Source organism: Onychostruthus taczanowskii, unplaced genomic scaffold (assembly GCF_017590055.1).
Source record: "Onychostruthus taczanowskii isolate IOZ18803 unplaced genomic scaffold, ASM1759005v1 scaffold8, whole genome shotgun sequence".
Classification (NCBI taxonomy): domain Eukaryota; kingdom Metazoa; phylum Chordata; class Aves; order Passeriformes; family Passeridae; genus Onychostruthus; species Onychostruthus taczanowskii.
The window spans coordinates 11,453,318-11,471,262 of NW_024505892.1; the positions used below are offsets into that span (position 1 = coordinate 11,453,318).

The 17,945-nt window shown below is 38.0% G+C and overlaps 1 protein-coding gene across 4 annotated transcripts in view; it reads right to left on the reverse strand.

The window, feature by feature from the left end:
• The window catches only part of SYNE1 (spectrin repeat containing nuclear envelope protein 1), a 289,742-nt gene that overhangs the window by 10,520 nt on the left and 261,277 nt on the right, over positions 1-17,945 (reverse strand). For all 4 annotated transcript variants that reach the window (XM_041424009.1, XM_041424008.1, XM_041424007.1 and 1 more), the window contains 13 exons: positions 16,119-16,306; positions 14,542-14,692; positions 11,182-11,364; positions 10,652-10,789; positions 9,701-9,892; positions 8,492-8,822; positions 7,580-7,648; positions 5,505-5,647; positions 4,514-4,640; positions 3,153-3,364; positions 1,480-1,680; positions 1,008-1,136; positions 454-666 (listed from right to left, as the gene is read on the reverse strand). In XM_041424009.1, the coding sequence (XP_041279943.1) occupies positions 454-666; positions 1,008-1,136; positions 1,480-1,680; positions 3,153-3,364; positions 4,514-4,640; positions 5,505-5,647; positions 7,580-7,648; positions 8,492-8,822; positions 9,701-9,892; positions 10,652-10,789; positions 11,182-11,364; positions 14,542-14,692; positions 16,119-16,306 (2,277 nt within the window). The remainder of the gene's footprint in view (positions 1-453; positions 667-1,007; positions 1,137-1,479; positions 1,681-3,152; positions 3,365-4,513; positions 4,641-5,504; positions 5,648-7,579; positions 7,649-8,491; positions 8,823-9,700; positions 9,893-10,651; positions 10,790-11,181; positions 11,365-14,541; positions 14,693-16,118; positions 16,307-17,945) is intronic.

Genomic DNA, 17,945 nt, shown 5'->3' on the forward strand with positions numbered 1-17,945 from the left:
CACAGTCTAAGAGGCACATATAAGGGACTCCTTACCCTATTACAGAATTTATTTAATGGTTTTTTTTTTTCCTTTCTTTGACAGTGTGTGCATTAACTTCCTTTCCAGTGACAACTGACATGTTATAATTTTCAGTACTGCTACTTGAATAATTATCTCATATACTTTGCCAGTTGACTGATTCAGTAATAGCAGGGTAAACAAACCAAGAAGTTCAGTAATTGCTACACCAAATAGAAAAAAAATTACTGAATTTAAACCTCCCATATCAGAAGCAATATTTACGATATGAAGTTTAAGATTACTTTATGATATTTAAGATTACGTGTTCCATCTTGATAAGCACTGCAAACCACAGAAACAGAGCAGCCAATACCAATGATCAGAGAAAGGCAGTTGGAACAGCAGGAAACACGCTCAGTGAACAGAAAGAAATATAAAGACACGACTTACCAGTTGACTGCTTGAAATGTCTAGAATTTTCTCTAGGTCTTTAATATGACGTGTAACCTCTTTCAAGAGCAGCTTCAGTCTGTTTCCAATGACATGTACCTTTTCTTTGGCTTCAAGACAATCCTTGCCTTCAGCATTGACTAGCAATTGGCAAGACATATCTTGCAGTGATGCCACCTTCAACTGAGACTCCAGCAGCTCACGTCTGATTTGCTGTTGCCAAGACAAGCATCAAATTTTTTAATAGTAGAAAAAAAAACCCTCAACATTTTAAATTAAAGAAATGGAAAAAAAATGAGAAGCAATATAAATTCCTAATCTGACAAGAGGATATACAGCAGCCCAGTAATTGCCTAACATTTAAAATCACATGTTGTGCTACTAAGGAAAGTGAGTGGTATTCCCTAACAAGGCAAAGTCAGTCACTGACGCTGTTCCCACAGCTCTGTTTTAACACACAATGTACAGTGCTAACCCCCACGAGAAAGAGAAATTTGATTAGAAGTTTTTCTGGTGATCTGTTTTGGGAGAGAAAAGGGTGATTATAGTCCTACCATCAGAAGTCTGTGATGATCCTGCAGTATTTCTGAGTCCAGATTTGGATTGATGGGCACAATTTCATTTTTTCTTCTGTCAATATTCTCCAACCAAAGCAGCAAACCATGGCTCAATTCGTGGAAATCCTATAAATGATGAATCATGGTTTTAACAGGGTAGTAGAATATTCCAGTCAAACTCAGGTTTTTAATTTATCCTCTGATACATTCTACTAGCTAAATAAAATAACTTCCAAGAAGTATACAATAGAATATTAGAATATTATTCCAGAGATGACAAATTTTGTAAATATTGGCCTGTAAATACATGTTTTAGGTAGCGAAGATGTACCCTTGAGAAAGACACACGCCAAAACTGTATGGCTTTCACGGGTAAGTTTCAGATGGATCGTGAGCACACCAGGGAACTAAATGGTTTATATTTTCAGTACATGGGCTGTTGACAATTTGAAGTAGGCACAGTACAGACCTGGCACTGTATTAATGCATCCTGCAATGAGCTGCGCCAGTCTTCGATCATGCTGCACACGTGCTCCCAGCGCACGTTCATCTGAGACAGGCGCTCCTGCAGCTTCTTGCTCTCCTCACTGTCAGACTGAGTGAACTCTGAGCTGCACAGGTTGATGGACAAGATGATTGCTTTGCGGTTATCAATTGCCTTCTGCAGCTCCTTGATGGTAAGACAAAGGGGAAGAAAGAATGGAAATTGGTAAATTGTGACTTTCAGAAACATAGAGAATGCACCACAAGACTGCAATGCTTTGCCATCAGCAGCTGCAGAAAGGCACCATACTGTAACAGTTTTTTTACTCTGCATATGACACTTCTGGGCTCACTCTGTGACTCTGCAAATTTTCCCTCTTTAACATCTACTAAAATTTTACTGTAAGCATAAACAAGAGCAAGCCAATTAAAGTTATAAAGTCTTAAAAGCCTGAAGTCAGAGTTCAATTTTAAAGATCTGGCTCATGTTTCAGATATTTTAAAGACAGAGCAGGTCCAACAAAATTTAAAGATGTAGCACAACTGTATCTTAGCTCACAATAAAACTTTTGCCCTTACTTCTCAGTTTTGCTGATAAACATAAGAACCAACATATTTTCAAGTGGAATCTGCTGTCATCAGTATTTTAAAATAAAAGCTTTTACTGAGAGAAACAAAAACATACAAAGAGTATAAAGAACTTAAATTTATAGAAGCACAACTTGTATAAAAACTCTGATATGTTTACATTGGAAGCCACAAAAGAAACCCCACCTCTGTTGGTTTGGAGGGTACTAATGGGCTTTCAAAGAGATGGTGAGATAAGAAGAGAATTCTTATGAAATGCCCCGTTTTCCACCTACTTTACAGCATTTACTTAAAAGCACAATGTCACAATAACCTTTGCAGTACTTATGGCAGCCATATTTGGATTACAGTGAAGATGAGCATTGACATGCTTCACATGGATCACCGCCGGAAACAGCCTTTACTATCCGTTCACCCCATCCCTGGCATGAAGCACAGTGCATTTTGACATTGGGGCACATATTTTTGTGCCCATGCTTGTAAGATACTAGTAACTGAATGTGTAGTTGTGGACCACCACATCTGCAGATCTTTATAGCTGTGAAATACATGAGAGAGATGAAAAAGTAACATTCAGATTTTGATTTGCCTGAGATGACAGAAGAAGAAAAGGAATGTTGCGAAGCAGCATCAAATTTTTCCTGTGTTGCACTGGTGACACGGGGTAGGTTACAACACCTTTGGACTCCTTCTCATTCCTCCACACAAAGTAGTAATGTCTCAATAAGGCACTTCTTTTGAACCAGCTATTTTGTTACCAATTTGAGTAGAAGAGAATTGATCTCACTTGGCACTTTTAAAAAAATTCATCTATTTGGGTGACATCAGGAGTTATCTGTACATTCTGGAACTACAGAATGGCCACAGAACTACTGTTCCAAAACTTCATTTGGAGAGCCACTGGTACATTTTCCTTCCATAAGGTGACTCAGAAAATCACTTTCCCAGTTACTTTACCAGCAGTAGCCTGCTATGTGGAGAAAACCAGCTGCAATTATTGGCAACCTCTTCAACATACCTGTTCCACTCAGTTTTGGAAGGTAACTCATGGAACAGAGAAATAAAACTCACTTTCAGTTTTTTAATCCTGAGCTCAATAGTTTGTATGTCAGTGCTGAGATCAAGGCGGTAGAGCTTCTCCAGTTCCTCTTCAGTTTCTCCCAACCAAGCCCAGATGCTATTAAGGTCCGAGTTGAACTGCTGCCATTGCTGAAGGTTCTGCTTCATCCTCAGCTCCTTGCTTAGAGCTTGGGCCTGGATTAATTCCCATCTTTCAATTACACCTGGAATTACAAACACAAAATTCAACAAAAGCCAAAAAAAGCCCCATTAGATTCACACACACAATTGCATAAATTGAATACTGTTCAGAAAAAAAAAAGATGCTCGATAAAAACCCTAAGCCACAAACACTAACCACTTTAAAAACAAAGTTAGATTGAAGAAAGTGATGTTGGAGGGAAAGAATGAAGAACCTGAAAGACTGCAGTCACCAGGCAATTTTATTGCTATCTAATGTCAGACTTCTATGAGCAGAATTAAGCCGATACATGCAGGTCTCTAAAACAGATTATGCTGGCAAAAAAAGACATCTTAAATTACCAGACAAGTTCAAACCAGACAAGAAATGTTAATACACCTAACTAACCAGATATTTATTATTTTCATTGGTAGCTGTGCCTATCACTGTTTTATGGTCACACCTCACTACATTTGCCTTAGCTACTGCTCATGCACTGGATAAACACCTGCGCTAGAAAGAAATAAATAAAGGGCTATTTCTTCTTGCTAGTTATTTTGAAATGCTAAGGCAGAAGGCAGAAGTTGTATCACTCCATCAACTTAAAATTTACAAGTAAAAACCCACAAAACAATGAAAGAGACTATATGGGTAGCATATCTTGTCAAGCTAAGAATGGAGATGATGCCTTTATAGTCTCTGGGAATCCATGTTTTCACAATCAAATGCTTCTTGTTCTACAGCTGATGTTTAAAATTAGCTAGGTGAATACTTCTCTCAGGTGAAAATAAATTTCTTTACTGTAGGCAGATAATCTTAGAGGTGAAAGTTAATATTAGAAGAAACAGATGCTGGCCTAAGTGTTTTGTACAGCAATATAAGCAACCTTTTTCATGAGAAATCTTAAAAAAAACTCCCACTGCACCCACAGGGACATCCTGAAAAGCTCAGGCTTATGTCTCATGATATGAGTTCTTAAAATGAGCTTGTATGCCTTAACTCTTCATATCGCATACACAAGGAATACTTACTATTCCTTACTATTCCTATTAAAAAATGTTAAACAGAACATAGTAACAGACACTCATGTAAATATATAGTCAGCAAATAATATCAAGTTTATTCAGAAAAGCTTTGCATGTGTGCTGCTTTCCATAATTACTGTTCATCAAATGAACTACATGTTACTTACCAGCTGTTTGTGTTTCAGTACTGTTCATGTTAATGAGTCCTGAAAATTTTTCTTCTTCCTCCTTCAGTTTATATCCAAGCCTTCTTACCGAGTCTATGCTTCCACTGCATTCACCTAGCAGTTTCATCTGTGTTAACAAACCAAATATTCCTTTTCAATATGCACGGTACAGGACTAATTGTATGGACAGTGAGAATTGCAATGCAACTTCCAGAAATTTCCAAAAGTAAGCATAAGTGTGAAGAAAAGATCCATTATTTTAACAATCTGTGCTGATACTACAAAAAAAATTATATGCAGATGATAAAGGCCTAAAGCATAAGTTATACAGAAATAACTTAGCACCATTATGCCAAATTGTTCTAGATGTCTTAGGTGCCATCTTTCCTAAATTTTAAGACATAGAGCAAAGACACAAAAAGACTGATAAAGAAAATTAACTTAAATGTGGAAATATTACTATGCATGCAGGCAGATAATTTTTAAATTCTGTCCTTAATAAAATTATTTGAATGGCTTAGAGAGAGGTTAATCTTTCAGAAAGCCTCTCTGAAAAAAGCTTTTTAATCACGGACTCTATACATGCAACCTTGCTTATATTATGCATGCTTATAATTCATTAGCAAGATGAATACTGTGCCTGAAGCTATAAAACATGCTTTTATAACCAGAGGAATTTCAAACAAGGATATCATCATTAGATGGATAAAAGCATGTGTGAGAAAGTACTTCTAGACATCTGCAAAAATGTAATAGGAAAATAAAATCCTTAGAGTCATGTTCCTCTAATGCATTTGTTCCTCTAATGCTACTGTAAACACACTAATAACATAAACACCAATAGCATGTGGTTAAGGGCAGCAACCACAACAAGTGACTCTGAGAAGCAGTCACAGCTAATTGCTCTGCTGAAGCAGCTGCATTTCCTTCAATGGCTGAGCTAAGCTAAGCCTGCACTGCATATCTCACTGAGGCTCCAAAGCACACGCACATATCCTTTGTAAGTGGAATCCAGTTCTGGTCCTGTAGGTGTCTTGCTACGGATGATGTTTTCTGTTTGCTGTATCTGGAAGCGACTGGTGTCCAAGGCCTTGTCCAGCTGTCGGATATGTGCTTCCAGGGCACCTGGTTCACCTGTATCAATACCAAAAAAGAGGGACTGTCATCCCAACTTTTCCAATTTTTTTTTTAACTTGTCCAGGCAGAATAGATATTAGGAATACTGTTTAGATTAGACAGTGAAGGAGAAAGGTGGCAGCAGCAGTATGAGTGGTACAATGTCAAAGCTAAGTGATAACTAGTTACATTAGAGAGTGTTAGCAACCTTCAAAAGATGATACCAATGAAAAAGCTTGCCATAAGAATACTATAGAAGAGTCCACAGTTCAAAGTAGGCTTGAAAATTATTCTGGAGTGACTTTTCCCCCATACTGAATGCTTTGTCTTTTTTTAAAGAGAAAGTTCTCAAGATAGCATACCCTAGCCTCGCTGATTTTGGGAAACACCTTGCTCCATTTCACAAGCACTGTCAAATAAAACCCTGCAACCAAATACTCCATTTTTATGATCTAAATCCATGTAAAAATTTGGTAGCTTCATTTCTCTTTGTATTACCTCTTCCCACTAAAAAGCAGTAGAATTTGCATCTCCATGAAAGGATCCTATTTGTATACAATTTTAGAGACTAAAAGTGGCATACAAAGGCTAAGTGATACTGTTATATTGTCAAAATCCAAAGATGACTGGACATCTTGGAGGCCTGCAGCAAGAAGTCCATGACTGCTCTGGGCAACAACACTAAGCAGCAAAATTTATAGCATTTTTCCAGTTATGTACTTGAAAAAGATCATGCTTAACATATCTGCAAGATGGAATTATTCATTCAAGCCACTGGGAATCAATATCAATGTTTTTGAAGAAGGACTAACTTGTAGTTTCCTTATAGGGGTCAGCTGAATTCTGTGATGTAAATTAGCTACAGACAATGCTAATGTGAAGCAGGTTGCAGCCTAGAGGACCCCATGAGATCCTTCTTATCCATATTCTGGATAAGAATGATTTCCAGAGGTTTACAAAGACTGTTTGAATTTATTCATAAAGACACAATTAGAAACATGAATAGAGAAGGGGAGCCTTCTGTCCACAGAAAGACCCGATTACAGAAAATTGAGCCTCTTGGATGATTAATCTTTTTTCATATATAACACCACCTCATCCCAAATGGACAGGACAAAGTGCTCAACATTGTTTTTTGCTCATTATGTTAAAAAATTTTTCACAGGTCAGAAAACTAAGCACACTTTTCCCATAAGTACTGCTATTACTCATACCCTTAATCAATAACATTATTTCACTAATCTGGGGAGTAAATAGAAATGGATGGGGAGCCTGAGGCTGGTGTCACAGATTTTAATTGTTTACTTTTTGCAATGAAGTAATTATTTAAGAAGAGGAAAACTGTGAAATCATGAGAAAAAGTATTTGCAAATGCATCTATTTCCTCCAAGAGAGTAATCAAAAAAATGAGAAAGAAGGTTTAATCTTGTGCAATGTGAAAATAAAATGATTTTCCAATATATGAGACTAAGATAAAGACAGTACCTCAACATGACATTTTGATCACATGAAACATCAACTAACCTAAAAGTTTATATCTGAGTGATAATCCTAGATGTGGCTGTGTTAAAAAAATAAAATGCAAATCTGAAAAATTAGGTATTCTTCTATACCTTTTCCTTCTGCCTTAAGATGTAACAATGTATTGAGTCTGGTTGATGAACACCAGAGAAAAAAGACCAATAAGATCAGGATCAGTTTAGTTTAGTTAGCAAGGTGGGAGGGCTAATACTTCAGACATCATTGCTTTATCCATGCCTCCAATGGTACCTTTGAGCGCAATAGTAAAGCAGGAGGATACTTGTAAGTTAATATGCCAGTGCTGCCATGTAGGAAATATTTATCTTGTAAGTTGTGAAAAGATAGCAGATGCTAGGAGAAGAGAAAGAAGTTACACTTGTGCACCATGGTATTTGTATCTGGCTATGCTTAGTCTTTTATGATGCCTACCAGAGATATTTTTGAGGGCGTTTTCTGTGAGTGTTACATAGGCCTCAAGAGTTTCAGGGATCTCTACATCTGAAAAAATAAAAGCACAATCTGAGTTGATGGCTCAGCAATGGCTGTCTCCTTACAGCAGGAGTCCTTTTCATGGGATGGATTAAATAAATTGTTCCAAAAGCAAACACTCTCTCTGGAGAAGGAAAATGATGAAGACAGAAACACAGGGAGGCTGCTATAAAGTCTCTTAAGATCCAGACAAACCTGACAATTCCCAGAGCAATGACCTGGAAAGCAAAAGTCAGCCTCAAGATCAGAGTAAAATACACTGGTATGTCTTATCCCACAGCTAGCTCCATTTGGGCAGTCTCACTTGTTAAGATTTATTACACAAAGCACAAACACTTAGAAAGGATTTCTAACTTCACTGGAGAACAAGACCCAAGATCCCACCTCAGACTAAACACTCATTTGCTGGAGTCTTGCCTGCATCAGGGCAGAGTTAGGATTTACTTGAACACTTGATGATTTTCTCTGTGGGTCTCTTTCACAGCATTTCTTCATCAGTTTGCTCTGTACTTTTTGCCATATCCAGTATAGTTTCTTGCAGTCAGACTAACTTAGGACACAGGGCTGTTACAGATGACATATCCCATCTGGCAGGCCTCACGCATAGATACACAGCCAATTCCCTGCCATATCATGGACGCCTCTGCCATTTTCCAAGGCTGTCGTCATCCAGGAATCTCCATCACTATCTCTAAGGCCAGAGGGCCACTGAGATCACTTAGGAAACACTATTTGAAGTCATCAGAGGCTATTTAAAGTACTTTTCCATGAGAATCTTGGCCACACAATCACACATATAACATTTGCCTTTTTTTACTTGGAGAAAACAGAGCACTCAGTCTGCCACCATACCTGCTATGCCAGCTGCTCCTCTCAGGTAGAAGTCTTTTTCTTGTCCTCCGTCTTCTTCTGAGTGCAGCGCCCGTGACACGGCTGTCTCCAGGTCCCTGCTGAGATCGTAGTCATGATCCCACTCCAGGGGGATGGAGTCCACGCTCGCAGGGGTATCTCGCCCCGATCGCTCGCTCCTCAGCGGCTGGGAAAGAGGCAGCGAAAGGTTGGAAGAGGGGTGCGGGGAGAGAACGCTGTCCGCAGATTTGTCATGCCAGCGTATGTCAGAGAGATCTGCTGATTCATCCAGATCCACCTCTCTGTCTGAGAGGTCGTGCTCGTCATCTGTTAGCTAGAAGCATAATGCAAACAGAAGCCATCAATGAAATGTGCAGAGGCACTGCATGGTCAGCCTGGATCAGTGAAATAAAGCAGCATTAGGTGACAGGCACACTGTGGGATTTCCATTTTGCACCTTCCCTTCATTATTTTTGAGGTGTACTAAAAAACTAAATCAACAAAGAAGATCAAAGTGCCAGCTCATTTTAATTCCTTGAGGCACATAAAGTCTCACATAAGGCAAATATCTCCAGACTTTTACTGATGTTATTTCAATGCAAATATTAAGTTAGAAAAACATCTGGAATCAATTAATAGAAAGCATAAGTGATCTTTATCATGAGTATTGCTCTCACTATGTTATTTCATATTTTGAAACCCTTGTATTTTGTTCCTTTCATTCAGTAGGACGTGAGATACCAAAAGTGGTTTTCCTTTAACTTTCTCCTTTTGTTTTCCTTTTCCACTTTTGAGCTTGTGTTCCATTCTGGAGACAAACTTCTGTCTCTTCTGATGAGTAAAATCATTTTATCATTGTGCTTTTAAAAAACATCAACTCAGTGAGCTGCCAGTCAAACTATCTGACAGTGCCAGGAGATGTTCTTATGACCAGCACCACAGTGCTACTCCCATGAATAAAGTTTTATAAATCTCCAATTTGCATGCATTTTCATGATGATTTACAGAAATTCCAGATTTCATCAGCTTGCTCTCTGAACAGGACACAAACAGCATGTAATGGAAGGGAAGCAGATGGTCAGGGTTGCAACAAAATTTAACCACAGGAGATTTGGAAAGTTACTTAGGTTTCATTTCAACATCTTTCCTCATTTTCACATTTGTAAAAAAGCAATGGACCAAACAAGCAAAATCATATGTAAATATACACACAGGAAGGCGGATAAGTTTCTTGTGATAGCGCTCCACACGCCCGAAGACCTCTTGGCAGTAACGACGCAGCTCATCCAGTTCTTCTTCAATCACAGCTGCATCCAGGGGCTCACTTTTCTCAATGAGTTGCTCACCTTGCACAATTATTTGCTCAATTTTGTTGTTGTTCAGGGAAATTTCTTGCTGGAAAGCCTATGTAAAAGAAAAGCCCATGCTTTATCAACAAAATCAACATGACAACAATCAGGGTACTTAAAGATGCGAGTATTAGGAGTTTTATAGAAAGAATGGTGTGGGTAACAAAAAGAGATTGTGCCAAATACTCTTGTCATGACCAACAATGAGCAACTAAATTAAATTTAGTGTTCCACAGTCTTTCAAGCCAAAACCAGTGATACTTCATGGTTTACCATCTCATTCCTTACTTGTTGAATTTGGAAAGAAATCTCTTTTCTAAACAAGCCATCCAATGATCAAATGTCTAGAATGAACAGAGATGCTAAACCTAGCACAGTGGAATTTTGGATAATGTTACATTTGGTTTTGTTCTCTCCAGAGAAGGAGTTTTCTGATGCAGAAATGGTTGAGAAATGTAGTAATTATTAGATATTAGCAATAATGTAGACCCTACATAAATATTTTTTATTAATTTTTCCTATTTTGATGCAGGAAAGTACACTATCACCCCTGGCTTTTCTTTTTACATTTTTTACAGATCAAAGATTTTCTATTTTGACAGAAAAGTATATATTGGAATCTGATGTAACTCATAACTTTTGAGACTGAAGTCTCAGCCTGCAAGTAAAGGAACCATATCAGGCTGCATTTCTGCGTGGTGTTTCTTAAAATTCTTTCCGCACCATGCATGTTTTTTTTTTCTCTCCCTTCTTTCATCCCTCCTTCTGTAACTATCCATTCTTTACATTCTTCATGTAAACTATCGTTCTTTACCTTAAGTTGCTTTATCTTTGCTTGGACATCACACTCTGAGAAATGCTCGATGTTGGTCAGCTGCAGGTCCATCTCTGTCAGCCATACCAGGATGCTGTCACGCGCTGTTTCAAACTCCTCCCGCTGGCCAATAAAATGCTGGAGCGTGGAAAATTGAGTGGCATGAAAACCCTCAGCAACAGTAGGAAAATTACTTTCATCCCCATCAAACCCAATTTAAACTCAGTACACTTTCTTTCATTTTCTATATGCTTTCTGAGATTCCTTTTTAAGTAACACCATCTAGAGCTGCAATTAGCTGACCTAAGAAAGTTATCTTCTGTGAGGAAGGTGGTGCTTGATGCCACCAAGCATCTTCCTACAGTTTATTTGTTTACTTTGGACTAAGTGAACTGATGAGCTTCCTTCCTCTTCCAAAGGTAGAAAGCCCCTCAAAACCACTCTGCAAATGCATCAAACTGAAAGCTGCTGAAGTACCCTTGATTCATAACTAGAGTAGTGAAATTGAAGTCTTAAAAATGGAAAAATACTTTTAGCCTGCGCAGGATGGAGGTGACTCGCTTTTGTAAATTGTCCCATCTCTGGTTCCCCTCATGAACCATCTGCTTGAGGCTGCCATCGGAGTCAGTGCGGTTCTCCCGTGCCAGGCGCCGATACTGCTTATTGATCAGCTCCAGCTGAGTCAGGCTTTCATGCACTTGTCTCTGGAAAGCCTAAAGCAGTATGAACAAAAGACACCTTCAGAATTTTAATTACTGAAATCAGGATACATATATAGATGTCTTGCCTTATTTTGACCCTTCTTCTGCACTCTGACTTACGTAAGCCAATAAATTCTACTGGTTGGAGACATCTCCTCAGGGCTACCCTATAGAGATGCTGCCTTCTGATTAAAAAAAGCAAAACCAAAAAAACAAGAAACCCAAAAAAAGTTCATAAAACTGACACGGTTCACTCAATGAGGAATTGCAACATGAATATCCATTACAAAGGCAAAATTAGCTCCTCTTTCTGTGAAATTATATGCTTCTGTATTTCAGAACAGAAGTACAAACAATGAACATGAAACTCTTCTTAAAAAAAAAAGGAACAGAAATCCAAGATTCCTGTGGCTTCATTGGATTTCATTTCACATATTGAATTTGCTGAAATGCAAACATTGAAGAGATTTGAGCAATTGTTTATTCTGAAACATGATACTAAATGAGACATCTCTTTATATTTAGTATACTGCTGTGCAAGTCAATTTTGTCTTAAAATTTAAAATCACAGAAAATAAAATGTCACACATCCATGCCAACTTATGTCTGGTCAAATGTTTGCACCATGCTCTTTTGGTGCTTGCTCTGCTGTTACATGAGCCACAGAGACACAGCTGAGGTGCACAGGTGACTTAGCCCATGGTTTTTATGTGTGACTAGCAATCATGAAGCTTGGAGGAAGTACCTTGTAAAGAAATGACTGAATTAATACTGCTATTACTAGTACTACCACCACCACCACCAGCAGAATATTTTTTCAAAAATCTACTTGTTTTTATCTTCATCACCAAAATAGAAAAGCAATCAAAGGAAGACCTAAAATCCTAGATTACACCAGCTCTCTTTTGAATACAAGTAGGGTTTGGATCCCACTGTAGTTCTACAAATGTGCTGTCTGATATTCCTCACAATGCAATTAAACAGATAATCTCCTCCAAATTGAGACACCTCCCTTAATAACGACTGTAGAACTGGAATAGGTAATATACTTCTGTAGAGAAATTTTACTTAAACACATGAGTTTTCTATGTAGAAAGATATACCTTCACATTGCACCACGCAAAGCTAAAAATGAGACAAGCACATTTCTGCTGCAATACCAGACAGGGAACTGGTTGGAAAAAAAGATCAGATTTGGTAGAGTTCTCTTAATACAATTATTCTCTTCATTGAATGGCCATCAAATTGGGTATGGGACAACCAAAAAGGAGCAAATGCACTTGCAGCTAGGGTGAAATGATCAGTAGAACTGAATTAATTTAAAATTGCACAAGTATTCCTCTATTAGAGGCACAATTCTGACTGTATTTACTAGGATCATGAAATCTAGAAGAGTGCAGTTGCTGTTTCACCTGTTACCAAGCCTTCTACAGCAAAAGAACAGCTGTTTATTTGTCTTCCATTTTTTTGTCTCAGCTACACAAAAATTCATCTGTTGCATTCCTTCCTGTTACCTCTTTCCATTTCTCCATAAACTACTGGAAAGGAAGGAGTTTGGTTTTGTACTGACTTCAGTGAGAGCCATCTCTGACCCTTTGCTCAAGAACTGAAAGGTTCTTATATGGTCTGATGAGTTCTTTTTGATATGTGTTGTTTTTTAATTAAAGTGCAGATATGGAGAAGAAAATAAAATTAGAAAAAATGCCTAGTTAAAGCAGAAACCTCCTTCTGTCAGTATTTTTATGTGGCTGACTTCATAGTGAATTCACAGTAAAGCTGTTGAATGCCACTGGATTTGAATACAACATTGTCTTCCTGCTATTTGGTAGGCAAAGAAATCAAGTGCTCAGAAGAAAAAAAAAAAAGAAGAAAAAAAGAGAAGGACAAAAGAGAAAGAACCAAACTACTGGGAAAGGAGGCTTTTGGAGAGGCTACACTGTTCTCTTTTCATCTTGCTCCTGCTGACACTCTATAGACAATAAAAAATGCACAAGTCTGCTGTAGAGGAAAGGTCACCATAACAGCTGAGGTTCAGTAAAACAGACTTTGGGCAAAGTCAATTCAGCTGTAAAAATCAAAGGGTCAATATACTTGTGGTATGGCTTCTAATACAGTGACTTACTAAGTAAGAAATTTAAATCCCGATCACCATATCGAGTGACAATGGGAAAGAGCTCTGAGACAGAGTGTGTGGGTCCAGGAAGCAAACATTTCTATACCATGGCAATCTACCTGGCCATAATGAAGTCTGGCCTAATAACGTCTGTCTGAAAGCAAAACCTGGCCAGTACATTCATAAATGTGAATGTCAATTATAGAACATAGCACTTCACAGTTTATGTTTTTGATTTAAGCATTAAACCAAAACCTATCAACTGCATTTAGACATTTTTTAAAATTTGCATTTCTTCTTCACAGCAAATACTTTACAGTGTCTGACTGTTTACAGAATTGCCTAAATAATTTGTTTTCTTTTTTCTCTCCCATCTTGACAAAGTCTTTGCAAATATGAATCCAAGCAAAACATTTTCCTCTGTGACTCACCAGGCGACGTGCATGTGTGCTTTACACACAGGTTTACTTATAAACAGGAGAGAAGCCCTCACATTGCAGTGGACACAATGGAGTCATGTCAAGCTCCTAAACACTGGCCAAAGGGACAGCTTGTCAGTTTTGAAGCATGCTGAACTTTTTTAAGTCACAGGGGACACTATGCGGACACGTAACAATAATTACACGAACACAAATTTAATGTATAAGGATCCAAAGGGGGGATATTCTGCATTATAGAAGAGACTTCAGAGAGCTGGCTTCAGGGAGTTATGGAAAGAAGAGGAGGCATAAAATCAAAGCAAAAGCTAGAATATGCATCATGCATTCCAAGAGGCACTTGGTGAAGGGAGATTTAGGAAGGCTCTGGAACTCCAACTCACTGGACATACTAAAAAGTTGCAGAAATAAAAAAGGTGAGGAATTTGGCTTTCATGAACAAACAGTGCAGGTACCTCCAGCTGCCACTTTCCACTGTCCTTTTATCTTAGGAACCTGCTACTGAAGACAGCCACAAAATTGTCAACTCCACTTTATTAATACAGCATCTCTGCTGTAACTTGGTTATGGGAAGGAAGAACACCAGCTGGCTGCTGCAATGAGATCAGTAGGTATTGAATTTCAACCACTATAAATCACCTCAAATTTCTTCAGTTCTTCCTTAGCAACAGTGTAAAGTACACCAGAGGAGCTTGGGAAAGCAGCTGTCCTCTCAGAGGTTTTTAGCCACTCTTCAAATCTAGAGTAGTCATCCAAAAATTTTTGCCATAGCCGCCAGGTCTCTTCAATTCTGCAAGAGACAACAGAAAATGAGAGAATGCTTGAACTGATGGCCGGTTGACCTACAAAACTTTAACCTGTCATCTGCAACAGCAAACTAGCACTGCAACAGACAATAACTGACTAATAATCTAACTCTGCCAGCCAGACTGATAAACAGACCACAGGGAAGGCTGGCTCATTTCAGACTGAGCTAGAATAAGATGAAGGCATTTTTTTTAGCGCATCTAATTTTGGAATCAGTATTAAAAAAAGTTTTAAGTTTGTAATAGGAGCTCTAAAAAGCTGAGCACACCCTAAATAACTTCTGAAATGCAGAAGCGGCCAGTGACATCAGTAAAGCTGCTCTTTAATACAAATAACTGTTTCTAGTACAATAAAGATCTTAAATACTGATAGCTCAGTTAATGTACCAGTACAAATCCACCAAAGCATAATGTGTACACTTTAAGAAAGGAAAATAGTTCCATGCATAGTTCCACATTAACTTAAAATAGTTCTGAATTGATGTGTTGAACACAAAGTTATGATGTTCACGACAGACTGTGTTGCAGATTGAACGTATAAATGTAGTTCTAAGTAGAACTTATAGAACCTAGAGATATATACAGTTCAAGAATTTCCATGTCAATAGTATAAAATTACTTAAAGATATGAATCTGTGGATATAGATTCAAACCTAAAAGCAATACATGTTTTGTAAAAAAATAAACAAGAAACTTTACTAAATACATTAAGAATATCCCACAAAATGAAGGATCATAAAAAGTTTAATTCAGCATTTTGAATAGAAAACAATGAATCTTCTGGATATGATGGTCTAAGCATGTGCAGTTACCCAGACTACACCCAAGAATCCTGAGTGCTGTGGCCCTCATTTGCTCAGCACAGCTAAGGTGGACAGGTGAAGAAATTCCATGTAAGTGCTCAGTCCTAAAATTCTTCCAAATGAACAAAGTCAGACATAAGAGAAACTGCTGAGAAACACCAGCTACATATAAATCCTAATACCTGGAATTTCACCCATTCAATAACTAGTTTCCCATCAATCTCTGTAGTTCTTGTGTAAATTTAAGTGTTACATTTAGGTCAAGTGTTAGGTCATGTTTTCTAAATCTCTTGGAGTCATTGCTATCATCTAAATTTTCTCTGGTTTCTCTTATCATATCTACGAAGCATGGGAAATAAAAAATAATTCTATTGAAGAACTTGTGAATGAGATTTGATGACTGTTACCTGTACTTTGTGTAAAGGTATGTGCAACTCAAAATTTAATTTTTTTCATAGAGGCATAGCAGGTGTTGGCTTCTACTTAGTGTATGATCTTTTTTCTGAACATTGCACTTTTATTCAGTACTGCAAGCATATAATATACATCCCATCCTGTATTTCTGCCTGTGGAAGGAAATACTCATCTGTAGGTGTTTTAGACTTACTTAAGTCGCCTTTCCATTGACATTGCACAGATATTTCTCCACCTTCTGTCCAGATTGCGTGTAGCCTGCTGGATAGAGTCACACTCTGCTTCTGTGGCACAAGCATCACAGTCATGAAGAAGTACTTCGCACAGATTGAGAACAGATGCCACACCAGTGCTGTGCTTCTCTATGTCCCTCTGGAGTTCCTGCAGGTGAAGAGATTAGTTCTTAAGAGAAATTGCTAAACATGCATCCATGCAAATGTACTTATCTTCCACTCATTTAAAAAGAGAAAAAAGCTTGCAAACAGAGGAAAAACATCCAGTAATATCAATTAAGAGAGCGCATCTATGCAAGTGGTGATGCGATGTGGTCAATGAGGCCAGGAGAACCTGGCAGCATGCACGGCTCCCCCAGGGACTATGAACACCAAACCATTAACTGGGACAAACTGCCAGAGCTCTGCATGCTCAGCTGAGCATCTTTCACACACATTTAAACAACATCACCAATAAATGGTAGAATTATTCTCAGCCCTTTCCCATTATCACAGAGAATGTAAAGCAGAAGTTAGTAAGAGGTGTGACAAGGAAGTACATTCTAATGTACTGCAAGGGTTTGGCAGAGGGACCCTTCATGAACATGCTGCTCCCCACATCAGACAGCCCCAAAGAGGCACGTTTAACATGGAAATTGGCAGCAGCATGTGTTGAACAGTGCACGTGTTGGAGATTTTTCTTCCTTCAAGTTTCCAGTTCTATAGTATTTTCAGTGGAAATGGAAAATGAAAATTCCAGACACCTGAAGAAAATACACTGACACTGTCTTAGCACTTATTATATGTGATCAGTATTACTCTTCCTGATGGTTTCTTGGTTTCAATTGTTTGTTCTACACTGATGATAATGATTCCTCTAGAACTAATATTTCACCTTAGTTTTGATCTCCAGATTCAAGTTAAGACAAACCACAGAAGTAACTGGCTGTTGCTGTTGGATCAGTGCAATGAAAAGAAACACTGTTTGAATTTTGTCTACATTTGCAAAAAAATAATCAGAATATTAGATGGAAAAATCAGTATGGACAGTAACAAAGCCAAGACAACTTAATTCCAATTGTGACAAAGAAATAATAATGTAACTGCATGAAAAAGTGCTATATTGCATCTAAAATACTAGGTTCAATTCTGATTCAGATGAAGAAAGGAACGAATAGGATAATTAGAAATGTGGAGGTTTATATAGGAGAATGTGGCAGCTTGAGGATGAGTAGAGATAAACTGCTCTGTAATTTTGCTATTGAAGTAAACTATGGCATACAAAGGGAAATACTGTGTCAGTACATTCTGTCCACATATATTTAATGTCTCACTAGAGAAACTTTTCTTACAGCTAGCAACATGACCTGAAAATGTCTTCCAGAAGGAAATGAGATCTAAATGTCAAATTAAAAACCAGGACATTTTAAATAGAGCAATGTGGCTCTATATCAACCATTTCTGGTTGTTCGTAATAACTGGGCTTTCACTTAATGAAGTAATCTAGTTCATCTTCTCAACTGGAAAGTTATTGTGTAAACATCTACTTGACAACATCAAGTGGAAAATCACAATATTTTATTCCTCAGCAATGGCCGTCTCACTTCACTTGCCTGAAAAATACTTTCATTGTGATGTCAAAATACTTATTTTTCTTTCTGTCTGCCCTGAACTACTACAGAAGGGTGGATACTATAATCAGATGCCACCCTTTATGAAACACACACTCCAGACAGCTATGAAACTTGAGGTTAAGTAAGTTCAGGTAACATGATCTCCATTCTAATGTTTTGGAGTAAATAGCAGTG